This window comes from Pristis pectinata, chromosome 11 (assembly GCF_009764475.1).
Source record: "Pristis pectinata isolate sPriPec2 chromosome 11, sPriPec2.1.pri, whole genome shotgun sequence".
Taxonomy (NCBI): Eukaryota; Metazoa; Chordata; class Chondrichthyes; order Rhinopristiformes; family Pristidae; genus Pristis; species Pristis pectinata.
The window spans coordinates 25,717,151-25,736,025 of NC_067415.1; the positions used below are offsets into that span (position 1 = coordinate 25,717,151).

Consider the following 18,875-nt stretch of genomic DNA (forward strand, 5'->3'; position numbering starts at 1 on the left):
CTCAATTTGGCGCATTTGGACTAAATGTGCAGATCAGGGTAGAGGAAAAAATGAGGACATTCATTACTTCAAGAATGAGTAGTTCACTCTGTAAAATTTATTACTTGCAGTTACTTAGATGTTGAGGGAGCGTGGAGGAGAAATTTTTTTTCCACTACCTTTTCAATTACCAAAATCTTTTTTTGTGTACTTGCAGGATCAAAAAAGCCTTTTGGTGCTATTGTCTGAGACAGAAAATTGGTTGTACGAAGATGGTGAAGATCAAGTTAAACAAGTATATATTGATAAGTTGTTGGAACTAAAGGCAAGTCCCTAAGAATCTTTCTTGTAACTGAATTATGATTTGTTTTTCCCCACAATTTAGATAACAACTTTCTAACTGCTCCAATAGCTGACCACTAATCACAGTTTAGCAGTAGGGATGCTAAAATTAGTCTGCGTTTAGGTGAAAAACACAAATACCCGGTGGCCCTTAACCCTACACCCAACCCCCCCCCCCCCCCAAATTTACTGTGTATGCACACTTGATTCGGCTATGGGAAATTACATTTATCTTGCACTATATAGGTGTTATACCAGTGGTGTGGTGTAAATGGGCTTCTGATTTTATCCATTGTTTATTAGCCAAAGATCATTTTCACTCTTGTAGTGCCCAAATAGCTCGATCATTCAAGGTCAAGCCTTGCACATTAATAATGACCACTTACGCAAGATAGTAAATAACTGATCTGAGTCAAAGTACTTCAAGTGTTGATATCTTAAAGGAGAGAAAGTTGGAGGAAAAGATTAATATTTTACAATGAAAAAACCTTCCTGATCATGTTCTCCAAACTCCTAGACTTGACAAAGCCTCGATGAATATGTACAAGAATGTGTTCACCAATGACCACCTATCACAACTCCTTTCCAGCTGGCAAAGAGGCAGAAAGTATTAAAGTGTACTGTTATTTTGTGGAAAATGTTTGTAAAGACTATAGGTAATAACATCACTATATTGATAATTGATATGTGTTAGCTGAGGAGGACAGTGAAGTACCAGTTATGCGATGACTGAGTGTATAGGAACAAGGGATTAACAACTAAGATGTAAGACAGCTGGAACAAGATAAAATAACTTCTACTTGCAAATCTTAAGTGAAACCTTTGGCTCAAGGAGGCCAGCTGGAGTTCCGCATGACCATTCCAGTTTACTTCCAAAATGTTAGCTGATGCATTTTGCAGAGATTCCAGCATCTCTGGATTTCAAAATCCCATAGATTTTGAAATATCACATGCAGAGGCAAAGGAAAGAGAACTATTTTTAAACAAAGGAACTCATTCAAACTGATCTACGACTCAACTGTGACATCTCAAAATTTTTGTACAAAGAACTTAGGTACACCAATTCAAGAAAGATATCTGGAAGCTGAAGGACGACCAAAAGCTTTTGATGAGCTTAGTCAAAGACTACAGTATTATGCAAAACTGGCAGGGGAATCCAGGAGTAAAGTAAGTAAAAATTCACAACTGAAATTTATTCTACTGCATGATGCAAGCAGCAGAGTTAATGTTCCTATATTTTACAGGTTGGAAACCATAACCACATAGAGGCTGCTGAAATAGATAAAGTGGAAAAGTCAGTGAATGAAACAATGGAATGGATGAATACTGCAATGGACGCCCAGGCCAAACTAAGTTTTGACCAGGATCCTATTGTACATGTGGCTGAAATTAAAGATAAACAAAAGGTTATATTTATTTTGTAAGAAGTTGATGTACTATCACATAGTTAAGTTTCTCAATGACCATGTGGTTAGAAATGGAAAATTACCAAACTCAGTCTAAAAAAAACTTTGAATGCAGTCTGGTCAGTGGCAGATATCTATAGGGCAAGCACATCTCTATCTGCTAAGAGGGGCTGCCCTGCAAACTTCTCTCTTTAGACTTAGAGTCAGACTAATTTCTTTTGAGGGAATGTGATCAAAAACATTTAATATTGTCATTTAATCTGAACAATGACAATATAGTTTAAATTTCTCCAGATGCATTCCAGTACCTGATGTGGCTTAATGATAACCACTTCAGGCAAGACATGTTACGAGCAATGATCATTGCAAATTAGTTTAAGTAGCTACTCATTAGCATCTTGCTGTACATTTTACTTGACATTTCATTCACTTTAAAAATTCTTCTGGGACATCACTTGTAGCCCACATAATTGATTGCCTGTTAAAAAGAACCAAATCAATCTCTGCCACTAATTTGAGTTTATTGTATTCTATAATATTCAGAAACTAAGTTATTTTAGGCTATTATTTACCATTTTGCTCTACTAGAACAATTCTCAATTTATCTAACATAATCACAGGACCTTCCACACCTACTTCAACTAGATGAGCTTACTCTTGTACCTCAACCCAAGATTAGTACCTCTCAATAATATTCTACTCCCTTAGTATAGTAATGGTTTACTTGAAACAATAACCAAATATCAGCATTAATAATGGTTTTATAATGAATTTAAATATGAAGTCCAAATAATAACAAAAAATAGAGTTGGTAATTTCGTCAATCTTTCTTCATAGGAGCTGGACAACATCTGCAATCCACTAATAACTAGACCTAAGCCCAAGGCAGACAATCCTAAAGAAAAACAATCAATGAATATGAAGGTAAATTCTAAAAATGAAGGAGAGCCAATGGAGAATGAAAATCTTACCAAGGATACTGAAATCTATTCCCAAAATGGTGAATGCACAACAAACATGGACATGGATTAAACTGTGAAGATTTAAAGGGAATGCTTTTTTTTCTGTCTATCACTTAAAGGCCCAGGCACATTAATTTATAAAAAAAAAACTTCTCCAGTTTACATCTTCAGTATCTAAGTGAAGAGTTCAGTATAATGTGTCGGTAAAGTACTAAATTAAATGTAAGATTCCTGTGGAATTGTAAATTTCTGTTAAGTCGCCAACAGAGCATGATGCAATATACTTTGAGTTAATCTTGCTTATTTTGATGGAGCTTATCCAAACGTGAAGCATATACTATTTCAGCAGTACTTGGGCATGTATAAATGGTTATAATTTAGAGGTTTTTGTGCAGTATTAAGGCTATAATAGGATTCACATTCAAAGAATACATTGAGCTGGGCAAGTTGTGTATATCTTTCTACTGATAAATAAACTTTTCAATCTGAAGAACCAGTCCTTTTCTGAAAAATTGCTTGCAAATTACTTCTCCAAAATAGAATATCATTTCTGTGATTGTCTCCCCAGCTAGATCAGTTGAAAGTCATGTTTGCTTATCACTGGGGCTTGTACCAAAGGTGGTATAGTGCAAGACCTCCTGTGGAAATTCAAGGGGTTTCTCTGTAAAAGATGACAATATTTTTTGTTTTACTATATGCCAATTCCTAGGGACTTTTCCCATTCAGAAAGTTTTAATTTTAAAGAGCATGGAATGTGCACACTTGTTGTTAACCCACCCATGTTAACATGGAGTAGAAAGCTGCCAGACCTCATTTTCATGCTTGTCATCACTGCATAGGCCAACCTGTGTGGATACAGTTACAAAGCAAAAGTGGTCAGGTATCAAGACATAATAGGAAACAACTAAAAGCATTAATGCATGGTGGTGTGTGTAATATTTGGGTAAGAATCATCCTTTTGATAATAGGATAGCTGTGAAAATGAAAATCAGAACAGACATTGGAAAAACCACAAACTCTTAGAAAATTAGACAGAAGTGGAGTGTGCATTGTGAGACTCATGACAGAAGCAACAAAAGGAGTGCAATATTTCGACTAAAACAACCCATGATCTACTATGGCAAGGCTCTGACTCCCACAAAGAGGAATAAAAAGAGGAAGATTCAGAATGATGTTGGCACACTCAACAGAACATAACAAAAACAGAAGTTTCCCAGAGGAATTCAGAAGCAGGAATACTAGTGCCAAGCTCAGCTGTACAACAATTATTCTTTATTAGCATTTTCTTTGGATATCTTTTATATAATGTAATAAAATCTCAAAATGAATTAAAGTCTGAGTCTGTATTGATCGATCTCTGTCAACAAGAACCCCACCATGAAAACAGATTTCCAGAGCATCACTCATCATGAAAGACAGCCAGAACATGCAAGTACAGTTGCATGAGATTATGGGGTTATTGGGACTTAATGGTATGTTCATGTAATTCTAATTATTCTTTGCAAATACACAACTACATAGTTCAGAAGGGTCAAGCATTAAAAAGCTACTCATAAGCAGAAGAAGCCAAGGATGATACCAAGCATGAGGAAGACCATGATCAATAGTAAATGAGAAATTACCCCAAGTACACATAAATAATACTAAAACGTTTGAATATTCTTCATTATATAATACAAAAACCAACACCAATCTTTCAAAAATGTACTATATACATTGCAGATCTGACAACTTTAATTTCTCTTAATGCTGAAATGTTATAAACCAAGTGCAACCTCCTTATAGCTGACCTCTACTTATTTATTCCAGTTTTCATACAGGATTGGTTTTATTGCAGAGGTGGTTGAAGGCTGCTAATTATCCAGATGAAGGAGACTACTTTCAGTCCCATCCTATTTCTCCTTCTCCACATACACCCCCCCACCACCCCCATCGACATAACCTCCATCAAATCAAGACATCTCAATAGCAATGATACTATTATAATGGAAGAGCAGCAGAAGATAGAGCAACAGGGAATCAGAAATCATTAAAAAAGTAGGAAGCCCAAAGATATTATTCCCTCCCCACCCAACAGAATACATAAGAAGCATAGGCCTTGGTGAATTGTGCATCAGATTGAGTACTAGATGAAATACATCTTATCAAAGCAGCAATTAGGAATCTCAGACTTGCTGCAAAAGACCTCAAGCACATTCATCCATTAACACAATACATTGTAATGAATTCAGGAATATCAAAGCACTTAGAAATAGGCATAATTATACTACAATAAATCTACAGGTAGTTTTCATATATTTAAATGAAACTGATTATTTTATTAGAAAAGTACAAAATTATATAATTATCTAGTCACTAAAATATTCCCCTTTAACATCTATTATTAATGCTTGATGGAAAGATTGTATCTGGTATTTCCCCACACCAATTAAAGAAAAGTCAAAATCAAAATCAGCAGAAACTAAAATTATGCTTCCAGTAATCCTTAACTGTGAACATTGTGCACACAAAATAACACATATATTGTAACACACCAAGGACACAAAAACCTCAAAAACAAAAATCTAGATTCCTGACAATGTTAACATCCTTCACACACTAAGAATATATGGCTATGCAGAAATCCTGTGCTTAATCAAGCCCTTCATTTGTGTGTTCTGACACCACTAGTAGTTTTAAAGCTGGGAGTCAAAAAGCTACTGATATAGGAAGTAAACCTTGCTGTGATGTCACAGAGATAGCTGCTTAAATAAATGTGCCTAAAATATCATACTGAAAATGAGCACATTTATATACAGACGCAAGAGAGACTGCAGGTGAAAAACACAATGATTCTGGAGGAACTCAGCAGACCAGGCAGCATCCGAAGAATAGTACCTGAAGAACAGTACCTGAATAGTACCTGACCCAAATCGTTGACCACCTGCTTTCCTCCACGATGCTACCTGGCCTGCTGAGTTCCTCCAGCATCATCGTGTTTTTCATCTAGATTCCAGCATCTGTAGTCCTTTGTTTCTCTAGAGACTGCAGATGCTGGACATCTGGAGCAACGCACACAGAATGCTGAAGGAACTCACCAGGTCAGGCAGTAACTATGGAGGGAAATGAACAGTCAACGTTTTGGACTGAGACCTTTCATCAGGACTGATGAAGAGTCTCGGACCGAAACGTCAACCTTACATTTCCCTCCAGAGATGCTGCCTGACCTGCTGGTTAGCACATTTATATAGCTACCTTTAGTAAACATGCAGATGGGGTGTGGATGGGAGGTGGGGGGGTGGGGTGGGGTGCAGTCCTGCTCACTGAAACAACTGCTAAGAAACACCTTGGAGTGATCAGAATGATTTTTGACTAGTTCCTTCACACCATGAAAAAAATAAAATTACATGTAGCTCCTGGGTTTTTATGCATTCCACACGTGCAGATCAAAAAAGACAATTAGGATTAAACAAATTGTTTTGGAGTGTGAAAGGTGCTGAAGATAAAAAAAATAAATGCTTGAAAATGAAAACATCCAAAGTCAAAAACAATAATAATAATTTACATTCATATTGTTCTTTTAGTGACACAAAATATCTCAGTCGCTTCATAGAGGAAAGCTTGCAAGTAGGCAGAAGTAGGATAGTATGTGGGTGATTGCAGGTTCAAGGAGTTAGGTTCTGAGGAAGCTTTTAAGATTAGGTGAAAAAATGATGATTTTTAATGAGGGTGTCCCAGATTTTAAAAATGAAATAGTTGAAGACTAAGCCACTGAAAGTGATAGCAACAGAATAAAATGAAGAAAAGAAAAACTAAAGGAATATAAAGCAGAGGCTGTGAAAGGCTGAAGAAGACTGCAGACCCAGGGAGGATTGGGAGATCTGTAGAGACAAATATATGTATTTATGTAGTGCCTTTTACATGCATTTAGGATGCCCCAGGAATTTCACAGCCAATGAAGAATTTTTGAAAGGGAGGTACCGTAGTAGAAAATGTAGCAGCCTATTTACAAACAGCAAACTCCAATGTAATAGTGACCAACAATACTATTTTGATGATTGTAACGATGATGATTGAGGGATAACTCTTCCCTAAAAATTAAAATTATCTGGAGCAAAGATCCAGCGAAGGCTAATGTGAATGTGGCCTAGATGATTGACAATTTAAATCTGTGAAAGGTCACAATTACCAGCAATGCAAAAAAGCTTGAGGTAACTACATGCAAGTGGGTTCTGGGACAAGAAGGGCAGCTGAGTGATTTGGAATATGCAAAATTGAAAACATTCTAGAGAGTGACACATAAAAGATGGAGAATGGAGACCCATCCATGAATAGGAGAGGATAAAACTGAAAATAAAGGTGGGGAATAAAAAAAAGGATGTTTAAGTGGTTAACACACTGCAATTGAACTGAATATGTACTGAGAAATGCTAAGGGACTGCAAGATAAATGACAATGCCATTGATAAGTGCAAAGGAGGACAAGATAATGACAGAGACAATGGGCATGTCCAGCAAAGGCAGGAGACAATGAAGGGAGAATTAAAAGTTGAGGACAAAAGGCTTAAAAGAGATAGGGGTCAAGAAAAATTGCAAATAGGACCAAGAGGCAACTAACTAGCATTGAGATCTGGTCTGCAGCAACACTCAGTATTGCAGGCACAATTAATTGCAACAATATTAGCTTTAAATAATATAAATTAAATTCCGTGGAAATCAAACATAGCCCAAGCAATTCCTTAGGCACAGGATTGGAGGTCAGTTGTACTCTCTTTAAAGCAAATGGCATCATATGGATCTGTGCTTACTGCTGATAGGTCAGGTTTCTCACAAGGATTTGGGGTATTAATTTCAAAATACTTTAGAGTATGATATGCAGAGGGTCCTCCATGGTTTAGTGGCCTGTTCGAACTCTTAAATCTTTCTTGTCGAAGTCTACAAAAAAAGGAAAGAGAATAATGTTACTGCTAAACTGCTCTCCATTTATTCACCAGCTGGTGAAAAGGAAAAGTTCCTGTAGTGCTACAAATTCTAACAAGCTTTCTGTCTGGTGTTTTCTAGTGCCTACAGGTGTCACTCTAGAAAATCTAGCCTGAAAATTTGCAGTGAAGCTATATTCTGTTCAATAAGTTATGTTACTAATAGCAAACGGCGTATTCCAGAGCTTACACAACATTTATAAAGCTAATGTATGTTTTAAAATAACCACTTTATATTGCGCAAGTTGCATGATATAAACCTCGCACTCAACTCCAAGAGATTCTCTAATCATTTAAGATATGTTGTTTCTGTAAACAGCAGGCTTGGATCTGTGCAAAATATACTATTTGGAAACCTTGAGAATTCATAAAGACTACACTGAAGTATTTTTATGTACAAAGTCACCGTGTAAAATATCTACACTTAGTGCAATTGAACATAAATAGAGCATCTTTCCCCCCATGTACAAGGTGAACAATCTTCAGTTATTCATTTTAAAAATGTTTTTCCTGAAAGAAATGTATTTTATACAAGGTAAAACAATATTATCTTGTTTTGGTTTATGAGCACAACCCAAAGCTGGATTATGAGAAAGCAATTACTGCCTATTGTGTATGTACTCCCACCCACTGGGAACTTGTACGGGGAATTTCCTGCAGCAGTGGAGTGATGCAACCAGCAGAGCTGCTGCCTCACAGCTCCATGTGACCCAGGTTCAATCCTGACCTCCAGTGCTGTCCCAGTGTTTCTATGGAAAATTGCACATTTTCCCTGTGACTATGTGGGTTTCCTCCAGGTATTCCGTTTTCTCCCACATTCCAAGGACATGCAGGTTGGTAGGTTAATTGGCCACCATAGATTGCCCCTTGTGTAGCTGCGTGATAGAATCTGGGGAATGGGGAAGCTGTGGGGGGGTGCAGTGCACAGGGAAGTTTGCTGGAAATGTGGGGAGAAGTCATCACAGGAGAAAACTTAATGGGAGAATAGGATTGCTCTGTAGCAGCTAGGATGTGTTGGGTCAAATGGTCTCTATGCTATAAGGAAACATGGAGAAAAAAAGTCACAGTTACATCCATGCCATTTCTCTGTCATATTTCCCACGTGATGATGTTAACACTGGGATATCACGTTTCTGTATTTAAAATCAACTCCTGTCATTTATAATAGTCAATGCCAGCAACCCTTTGCACAGGTTGAGGCTTCTGTGAACTGACAACTGCAGTTCACTAAAATGACTTGATCTTGGACTTGATGCTGCTGCCACTGAGCTGATCACTGATCACAGGGGCTTTGAGAACCTCAAGACCATGTATCAGGAGCACAAAGTTCTAGGTGCTCCTAAAGCATGGCCTCGAGGTTCTCAATGTTCTGTGTGCTCCTAATGCATGGTTTGGACGTTCTCAATATTCTGTGTGCTCCTGATGCATGGTCTCGAGGTGCTCAATGTTGTCTTGAATGTCCCTTCTCCATTTTGAGTGGTCATGGGCCAGAGGTTTGCAGAAGTCAGTGTGAATGTTGCATTTCTTCAAGGGAGCATCAAGCACATCCTTGAATCATTTTCTCTGTTTGTCTGGTGATCTCCCATGACAGGAATAGCGTTTGGAGAGGTTGGAGCTGACTGAGAGTAATAGGGCCTCAGTGCTGGGGTTTTTCCAGACCCTTGAGGTGTCTGCTATAGGTATTCAGATCTCAAAAGCACTGCTGCCTAGCAGACCATTAGTTTGGTGCTAGGTCAGAGGTCTTGATCTACCCTTTCCCTCAACTGTACAAATGCTGTGCAGTGACATTGAAGGCAGTGGTGGATTTTATCATCGATGCTTGCCTTCACCAAGAGCTGGCACTGAGATATGGGAACTAGTCTACTTTTCCAACGATCTCAGCATGAACCTTTACCATAAGAGGGCCACATTGTACAGCAGATACAGGTTAATGCAGGACCTTGTTCTCACACATTGAGTATAAGGTCCATTCTCTCAAATGCTGCAATGAGTGAATGATATGCATCATTGGCTGCCAAGATTTTGGAGACCTTGGTTTAGAATGTAGTCACCATATGTTAAACAATTTCCCACTAATTCTGAAGATTTGCTCCACTCCCATTGGAAGTGTGTTAAAGGGGACATGCAACATTGTCGTGAGGAAGATTAAGAAAAAAATGTAGGGAAAATGACGCAGTCTTGTTTGACACTGGCCTTCACTGAGATTAGCTCTGTTGTAGACACATTCAATATCATCTCCGTGGCAACATGCGACTGCCATTGACAGATCACTTTAATAGTACAAACTAACTTCCCATGAGTCAGAACAGAAATGCTATTGCTACTGCCTGCCTATCAATCACCAGTACCTGTGTTGCACACAGGTTGAGTTTTTAACATTTTTTAAAGGGACTAAACCAGAGTGACAATTTAATGAAAAAGGGATGGTAAAATTCCAAGAGTTTTTTATGGGATCTTCCAATTTGACATTAGCACTACACAAAGCCTATGTAGCACATCAAATATGGAGAAAGTCCAATTTCTAGGCAACAGTATCTCAAAACCAAAGGTATTACCTTTTGCCAAGGTTGTTCTGGGATGTCATCTTCTTTATTTCTTCTTTGATATCTTCATCTGAAATGATCACCTTTGAAGAATTGTGCTGAAGATCCTAAAATACAGCACATAAGAGACTACTTAGCTCTATGTTATCTCTCATAAGCTCCGTTTTAAGTTCTCATAATATATTCTTTTCATTGGTCTCCTAGTTATGTGACATCAATGAATTTTAGACTATCATTAATATATACTTTGAAGGAAAAATTGATCTCACTATATGACAACAACCTTTCCCTCAATGTCAACAAAACTAAAGAGCTGGTCATTGACTTCAGGAAAGGAGGCGGTGTACATACACCTGTCTACATCAATGGTGCTGAGGCCGAGAGGGTTGACAGCTTCAAGTTCCTGGGAGTGAACATCACCAACGACCTGTCCTGGCCAAACCATGTGGATGCTATGGCCAAGAAAGCTCACCAGCACCTCTACTTCCTCAGGAAGCTAAAAAAATTTGGTTTGTCCCCTTTGACTCTCACCAACTTTTACCGATGCACCATAGAAAGCATCCTATCAGGATGTATCACGGCTTGGTATGGCAACTGCTCTGCCCAAGATCGCAAGAAGCTGCAGAGAGTTGTGGACACAGCCCAGCGCATTACGGACACCAGTCTCCCCTCCTTGGACTCTGTCTTTACCTTTCGTTGTCTTGGTGTAGCAGCCAGCATAATCAAAGACCACACCCACCCGGGACATTCTCTCTTCTCTACTCTTCCATCAGGTAGAAGATACAGGAGCCTGAGGGCACGTACCACCAGACTTAAGGACAGTTTCTACCCCACAATGATAAGACTATTGAACAGTTCCCTTATACAATGAGATGGACTATGACCTATGACCTCACGATCTACCTTGTTGTTACCTTGCACCTTATTGCACTGCACTTTCTCTGTAGCTGTGACACTTTACTCTGTACTGTTATTGTTTTTTTTTACCTGTACTACATCAATGCACTCTGTACTAATTTGATGTAACTGCACTGTGTAATGAATTGACCTGTAAGATTGGTTTGTAAGACAAGTTTTTCACTGTACCTCAGTACAAGTGACAATAATAAACCAATACCAATATTTAAGAATCACTACTTGTACACCTCTATTCTAAAAAGTATGAAACACCACTGTGCAGCGAGTTGAACTAATTTTACCCCCATCTCAGCACTTTTCTATCTACTGATGTTCTGGAAGATTTAGCTGATTTATAGTGTCAGAGTTTGAAAAATGGGTGAGGAAGTACCACCCTCCCATGTCTGATGAGCAGGCATTTTCACTATAAAGTTATTGGAGATGGTTCCCAATAATCATCTCACTATGAAATAAAATATTTCTCATATTTATATTTTCTCATGACATAGAGGGAGACCATTCAGCTCATTAAATCTATGCTGGCTCTCAGAACAGGCCCATCAGTCCCTTTCCCTCAATTATTTTCCTACTACTTCTTCTCTCTTGCATGCCCATCAGCTCCACCCTGGTTTTCCTGCCACCTTCCTACACTAGGGGCAAGTTATAGTAGCTACTTAATCTATGGGGATATCTTTGAGTTGAGGGAGGAAACTGGAGCACTTGGTGGAAGTCCATGCTTCACAGTAAATGTATATATTTTAGACTTACAATATTTATTATTGTTTTTTTAAAGAATTGGCCTTTCAAACCATCTCCAAACCTTTAATGCCATAATTTGTTTCTTTTCTTCATTTTGGCTTAAATTGACATGTTGCATTATAGGGACCTCTTCTTCCAACAGTGGGTGAATGGGCAAGCTGAGCGGATCAACCAGAATCTCATAGGGAACCATTGGGTGCATCCATGAGGCTGGACCATAAACATCCCATGGCTGTGGCTGCCCAAAAGTACCTTTAAAAAAAAAGAGTCAAGTAAACACATGTTAAACAGGCATAATTAGTACTTGAGAATGATTACAAGACAAGTATATTTTCAAACTGTCAGATGAATGAACACTTTTAACAGTCTAATTCCAGAAATGAGATTAAGCTTCTTAATGTTTTCCATACCGTTACAATATTTTGTCATTCAAACAATTATTAAAATGTGGACTGGAAGCAGAATGAGGTGTAAAGGTGTGGGGAAGTGGCAGGGGAATGAGAAGAGGAAAGAACAGCAATGATACATAGGGAGCATGGAAAGAAATCCAGAAGGAGAAAGAGGAGTAGCAAGAGCAAGGAAACAGAGAGAGAAGGTGATGGAAGGTAGGAGAAAACAAAGGGATATGAAAGAAGATTTGGTTTAATGGGGAGAGCAGAACAAAGGCAGGGGAAATGCTTCAGAAGTGTCTGATGAGAAGGTATTAGTGCCCCCAAAAAGGTTATGGGAAGTCTCATTCTCAGTAAGGGAAGTGCAAGATTGATTACCCAAATCTCTTCAGAATGTTGATTTGGGGTAGTGAGGGCAGGGAGGGGAAGGGAGGAGAGTAGGCAAAGGAGAACCATAGTTTCAAAAGTGGACACGATGCCAGAGAGTTAAGTCCCAGTGAGGGAATGTGATGTTGTGCCAACTGCAACACTCAGGCAGAGAGCTGGCAGATTGCTAATTGTTAGGCTTGATTTCTAGATAGCTAAAAACTCTGTGCTACTTCTTCAGCCTGATGACACTGGTTCTTTAGATCTATTTTGTGTGTCAAGTTTTTGTGGAAGCTTGCTGCGTTTGTATCTATAGCAACACTAACAACACTTTAAAACTTGATTGGCTGTTAAGTGGTTTTGCACGTGGTTGCAAAAGGTGGCATATAAATGCAAACTTTTGTTTTTAACCCTTTAATATTTATACCAAACTACTGCTTTTGCTCAACATTGTATCTACAATATTTACTATTTCATGATATTTTAGTTAGCAGTTACATATGATGAGACCAACAATTAGAGTATTAGCCTTTTGATATTGCATAAGTAATTACCAATTAATTCTCCATCCATGCTCCACAGTCGTACAGTACCCTCAAAAGAGGAAGTCACCATCAAATTTTGTTCTTCTATCAATTCCATGCTAGAACATAAATTAAAACTAATTATCATTAAACAAAAAGGAAATAAAACAAAGAGGAAATGGAAGCTTTTAGGACTTAAAGCAAAGTACACTATGCATACATACCAAGTAACACTGCTTATGTGGGCTCTCCAGTAGTTAAGAACTATAACACAGTGAAAGAGGTAAGGCAGCTAGGTTAGTACTATCAAAATCGATTATTCACCATTTTTTCTCATTGCACAATGCTTTTCAATCCATGAGTTAGCATTCCCACGATATAATTGGCTTCTCTTCATATTTAGGGAGAATATAGGATATATCCTGAATTATTTTTCCTGGACACAGTCAGCAGATCCAACAAGTAATGTAAATAAAAAGAGCTAAAAAAAATTATGGGATTTAGCAGACTTAACATCTACAGGCAACTCCCGCACTACAGAGGGGTGGTGGTCGCAGAAAACCTCCCATATTCCATTTTTCCACAATGTGAAATCCTATAAATGGAGATGTGTTCTTACAGGACATTTTTCTCTCAACAGTAATAATGAGCAGCATAACTCCTTGTTCATGGCTACAGGGGAGGTTGGCAGGAGGGGTGGGAGGACTAAAGAGGTTTGCTTTGAAAACTGACAAGGCAATCTCTTAAGTCACCAAGAGTGTGGTTAGCGTAACGCTATTACAGCGCCAGCGACACAGGTTCAATTCCAGCCGCTATCTGTAAGGAGTTTGTATGTTCTCCCCATGTCTGCATGGGTTTCTTCTGGGTGCTCTGGTTTCCTCCCACATTCCAAAGACGTACAGGTTAGGAAGTTGTGGGCATGTTATGTTGGCGCCGGAAGCGTGGCGACACTTGTGGGCTGCCCCCAGAACACACTACGCAAAGGTTGTATTTCACTGTGTGTTTCGATGTACATGTGACTAATAGAGAGATCTTATCTCATCTTAAATGCTTATCACATTCCAACCTTCAGTTTGAATGGAGACACACACTTTTAAATACACATGTAAGATAGCTTAATGATATAACTCACAACAACAGTGATTGGTTAGGTTTTCAACTTGCACTTAAACTTGCTGGCCCTGTTTCAGACATTTTGAAGGTAAATAATATGGAAAACTCTTAGGGGGAAGTAACTGCTTGAGAGCAAAATGGACCTGCCTTGCTACAAAGAAACACAAATGCAAGTTTAAAAAAAAACAAAATTGTTTCTTTCACATTTTGTGTTTATTTATTTAACATTTTCCCCACATAAATTCCATAAGAGCAAATTTTATTCCATATCTTAGATTTTTGGGTAGTGATTCCTGAATTCCTTAACAGTGAATTTCTGTATCATGACTGGCCATAACGCAAGGGTTGCCTGTAAAAAGAGCAGTTATCAGGCCTTTACGGAATATATCCCAGGCTGTTAAGGAAAGCTGGTGAGGATTTAGTGAAGGTTCTGACCATCATTTTCCAGTCCTCTCTGACTATGAGCATGTAGAGTGCTAACATCGTAACTGAACAGCCACAGCTCAGTCAGCCTCACCTTAGTGCTGGAAAAATTATTGAAAAAACGTAAGGTACTGTATTGTCATTTAGAAAGACACAAATTAACCGAGGACAGTCAGCATGGATTTCCTGAAGGAAAACAGTATCTGATCAACTGAAATGAATAGTTTGGGTCAGTAACAAAGAGGTCAATGAGGATAATGAATTTGATGTGGTCCACGTGGAATTTAGAAAGCCCTTTGTCGAGGTCTCCAATGGCAGACTGGTCAAAGCAGTAAATGCCCATGGAATTCAAGGGAAAATCCTTAGTTAGATCCAAAATTGGCTCAGTAACAGGAAAAAAAACATTAATGGTCAAGCAGTATTTTGTGTCTGGAATGCCATTTCCTATTGTATTACACGGAGATCAGTACTATTTCTCATGCTTTTTATTATATATATTAATCATTAAGATTGAAATGCAATGTCATGATTAAGGACATGATATAAAAATAGCCATGTGGTTAATTTTGAAAGAAAATAGCTGTACTCTGGTTAATGGCACTTGATCTACAAAAGTGTGAATTAATACAATTGTGGAGGGCAAACCAGGCATAATAATACATCTCCATAAATAAAAAAAGGAGGCACTTGATGCCTTAGTGGGCTTAAGGATGGATAACTCCTAAAGACTGCATGGGATTTGTTCCAGGCAGCAATGGGAGGCAAGGGAAGAGATTGCTGGTGGTCTGGCTGAGAATTTTATATCTTCACTGGACATGAGTGAGGCACCAAATGACTGGAGGACAGCAAATGTGGTTCCCCCTTTTCAAGAAAGGCAGCAGGGGAAAGCCGGGTAACTAAAGCCCCATGAGCCTAACAACAGTGGGAGGGAAGGTACTGGAAAAAGTTCTCACAGAGCGAGCAAGTGATCACTTGGAAAGGCAGAGACTAATCAGGGACAGGCAACATGCCTTTCTCAAGGGCAGATCTTGTCAGGCCAATTTAACTGAATTCTTTGGCGAGGTAACAAAGTGTATCAATGAGGGCAGGGCAGCAAATGAGATTTACATGGACTTTAGTAAGGCCTTTGAAAAGGTCCCATATGGAAGACTGGTCCAATAGGTTAGGGCCCATGGGGGTCAGGGCAAGTTAGCAAACCGGATCCAAAATTGGTTTGGCAATAGGAGAAAGAGGGTGATGGTAGAGGGCTGTTTTTGCAGTAGGATGCCTGTGTCCCACAACCATTGGGGTGGGAACCTTGCTGTTTATAACATATGTAAATAACTTGGATGTGGATGTAGACAGGGTGGTAAGATCAGTAAGTTCATGGACAAGGTGGAGATTCTCAGAGTTGTTGACAATGTGGAAGGTAATCTTAGACTGCAGAGAGATATTGATGTGTTAGTGAAATGGGCTGAAAAATGGCAGATGGAGTTTAATCCAGACAAATGTGAGGTGATGCATTTTGGGAGTGCTAATAAGGCTAGGACATACAGTACACCATAAATGGTAGGGTTTTAGGGAGTATTGAGGAACAGAGGAACCGAGGAACCTTGGAATACAAGTTCATATATCCTTGGAGGTGGCGACATAGGTAGATAATGTGTTTAGGAAGGCATAGAGGATACTGGCCTTCAATAGTCAGGGCATTGAATACAGAAGTAGGGAGGTTATGCTCCAATTTAATAAAACCTTGGTCAGACCTCGGCTGGAATACTGGGTGGAGTTCTGGTCACCATGCTAGAGGAAGGATGTGATAGTGCTGGAGAAGGGTGCAGCGGAGATTCATCGGGATGTTGTCTGGAATGAAGCAGTTCAGTTATGAGGGGAGTCGGGAGAATCTGGATCTGTTCTCCCTGGAGCAAGGAGGTTAAGAGGGGACATGATCAAGGTATATAAAATGATGAGGGGTATGGATTGGGTAGACTGCAGGAAATCTTTTCCCATATCAGAAGTAGATAGGTTAAATTTATGGTAAAGGGGAAGAGATTTAGAGGGGATAGGAGGGGAAACCTTCTTCTACAGTGCATGTCCACAGATAAGGTGGTTAAAATATACATGGAATGATGCTTTCCTTTGTAACCTGGGACATTAAATACAAATTAAACTCAAACTGTGTAAAATGCTATTTATCCGCGGCTAAATACAGTATACAATTCTTGAAATGACATTAAAGGACACACCTGCACTGAAGAGGAGACAGAGGCAATCTACAAAGTTGTTAGCAGGAGTGAGGAATGTAACCAGTGAGGAAGGTTGTGTTTATTTTCTTCATCATAGGCTGAGGGGAGATTTAATTGAGGCATATGAAATTATAAGCAAGGATATAGGAAGGCAAATAATTAGGGACTAAGATTTAAAGTAACTGTGGAAAAGTGAAGGTGGAGATGAACAGTTTGACTAACCTCAGAAATACCCTCTAGGCTGTGAAATACTTTGGGATATCCTCTGGATTTGCAAAGTGTTTTACAAATGCAAGTTGTTTCTTCTGACTACAGCACTGTGGCAGAACAAAGCTGCTCCACGTCTATAATAATTGTAATGTGAATGGATAATAAAAAGGACTAAGAGAGCAAATCAAGGAGATGCATAGGATCATAGAAAATGGCATAACAAAGTTTAATAGGTAACCTATGATAACTACCTGTTAGTCTGAAGATGATTCAGTTCTTCACTTCCATCTAGCAGACTTTGGGTTTTTTTACTCACAAAATTAAATATTTACCTCTTTATACAATCTGATGAATATCATTCCATAATAATTAATTCATTGTCCAGCAAACCAAAACATTTTTTTTATTTCATGGTCACAAAAAATATCAGCTTGATCTGAATTAAGAGAATGAGAATATGTTGTAGTAGTAAAATGTAACAGCAGACAACTCCCTCTGGCCAGCTCTGAGATAGTTCCATGTTGTTTACTAACAGAAAAAAAAATTACTATCATACTACATCAAGGTCTATTCTAAATATTGGTCATATCTTATAATTATTGGAACAATGCGGCATTTCAAATTCTTACTTTTTGGTGGATCTGCTTCTGGTCCATGAACAGCGTAGTCCTTTATACTGTAAACATAGATATAGCCAACATAATCTGCTGTGTAAAGTAACGAGTCATTGGTCGATGAGCCAAGGCTGCTTAACTGAGACTTCACTCTGGACTAAAAAGATGGAGATATGTAATCAGTTTCAGAATTGAAAATGCACACATCAAGGTTCAAGGGGTATTGGCATGAATGGTGTGGTGAAGCAGATATAGGAAGATCACTTATTTCAGTTTTTCTTTCCACAAACACTGCAAGAAAGGCGTTAGGTGCTTCCTCACATTAGTGAAAAAATGCACAGCATCTACCTCCAGGCTGACTATGTGATGGGTGGGAGTCCCTCATTGATGGCACAGTAGAAAGCCAAGGTTTCTTTAACTCCCTGGCATCAGATAAGTTTCTCAGGAGAGTCTTTAGCCCAAAGCCAGTGGGAAAACTGCAGGAACGATCAAGCAGGTGAAGGACTATGGACTGTGCTGATATCATGAAGCTCAAAGGGAACAGTCTTTGGCACAAGTGCTGGGAAAGCAACATCAAAGGCAGTATGTTTGGTGGGAGAAAGAAGGTAGGGTCTGTGGAGGCCCAAAGCTTCCACATGGATCCTGAAGCCTGTAAAGAACCTTCAAATATTTTGAAGCAATAAACTTATATTGGCTTCTTTTGGTCACTCTTCTCTCTTATGCTAAGTAGCTTTGGAATTGCCTGAAATTTCTTGTTGAAATAGATTTGTAGCCCTGGTGACAAAACTGTTCCTCAACCCTGCCTTGTATTATTCACATTGGGTGGGCAAGGGTAAAATAGATCTTCCTTTATTCTATTGTGAACAAGTATATTAAACATCAGCTGCTATACCTGCATTGCTCAGGTTATTATGCTGGCAATCACAATGTTTGCAATTAATTTCCATGCAATCAGGTTTTATAACACTCCATGTAAATGAAATAAAATCTAACTTAAATATATAATCATTCCATGAATAATATAATTAGGGGGTTAAAATTATGTAGTTTAATTAAGTTACCAATAAAAGCATTCAGCGAAAATAAATGTGCGCACAAAAATCTCATTTAATATAGTTCTCTTTAAGTAGGTATGTACCTATGCACAATGTGTAAATTTACTTTATTTC

The 18,875-nt window shown here is 38.6% G+C and overlaps 2 protein-coding genes and 1 long non-coding RNA gene across 3 annotated transcripts in view; 1 reads left to right on the plus strand and 2 right to left on the minus strand.

Annotated features, from left to right (window-relative positions):
* Window positions 1–3,177, plus strand: part of LOC127575841 (heat shock protein 105 kDa-like) — a 62,270-nt gene extending 59,093 nt beyond the window's left edge. Inside the window, exons 15-18 of the mRNA XM_052026009.1 lie at window positions 197–304; window positions 1,369–1,488; window positions 1,566–1,727; window positions 2,565–3,177. Of these exons, the coding sequence (XP_051881969.1) occupies window positions 197–304; window positions 1,369–1,488; window positions 1,566–1,727; window positions 2,565–2,759 (585 nt within the window). The 3' untranslated portion in view covers window positions 2,760–3,177. The remainder of the gene's footprint in view (window positions 1–196; window positions 305–1,368; window positions 1,489–1,565; window positions 1,728–2,564) is intronic.
* Window positions 3,178–5,929: 2,752 nt separating this feature from the next.
* Window positions 5,930–11,923, minus strand: LOC127576207 (uncharacterized). The gene is made up of 3 exons (XR_007957183.1): window positions 11,907–11,923; window positions 10,202–10,296; window positions 5,930–7,602 (listed from the first exon to the last, which is right to left on the minus strand). It is a non-coding gene; the product is annotated as an uncharacterized LOC127576207 (long non-coding RNA).
* A 1-nt stretch (window position 11,924) lies between these two features.
* wdr95 (WD40 repeat domain 95) overlaps window positions 11,925–18,875 on the minus strand; it is a gene marked incomplete at its 3' end in the record, with an annotated part of 59,623 nt that continues 52,672 nt past the window's right edge. Inside the window, exons 22-25 of the mRNA XM_052026532.1 lie at window positions 17,722–17,863; window positions 13,349–13,388; window positions 13,155–13,243; window positions 11,925–12,097 (exon numbers count right to left, since the gene is read on the minus strand). Of these exons, the coding sequence (XP_051882492.1) occupies window positions 11,925–12,097; window positions 13,155–13,243; window positions 13,349–13,388; window positions 17,722–17,863 (444 nt within the window). The remainder of the gene's footprint in view (window positions 12,098–13,154; window positions 13,244–13,348; window positions 13,389–17,721; window positions 17,864–18,875) is intronic.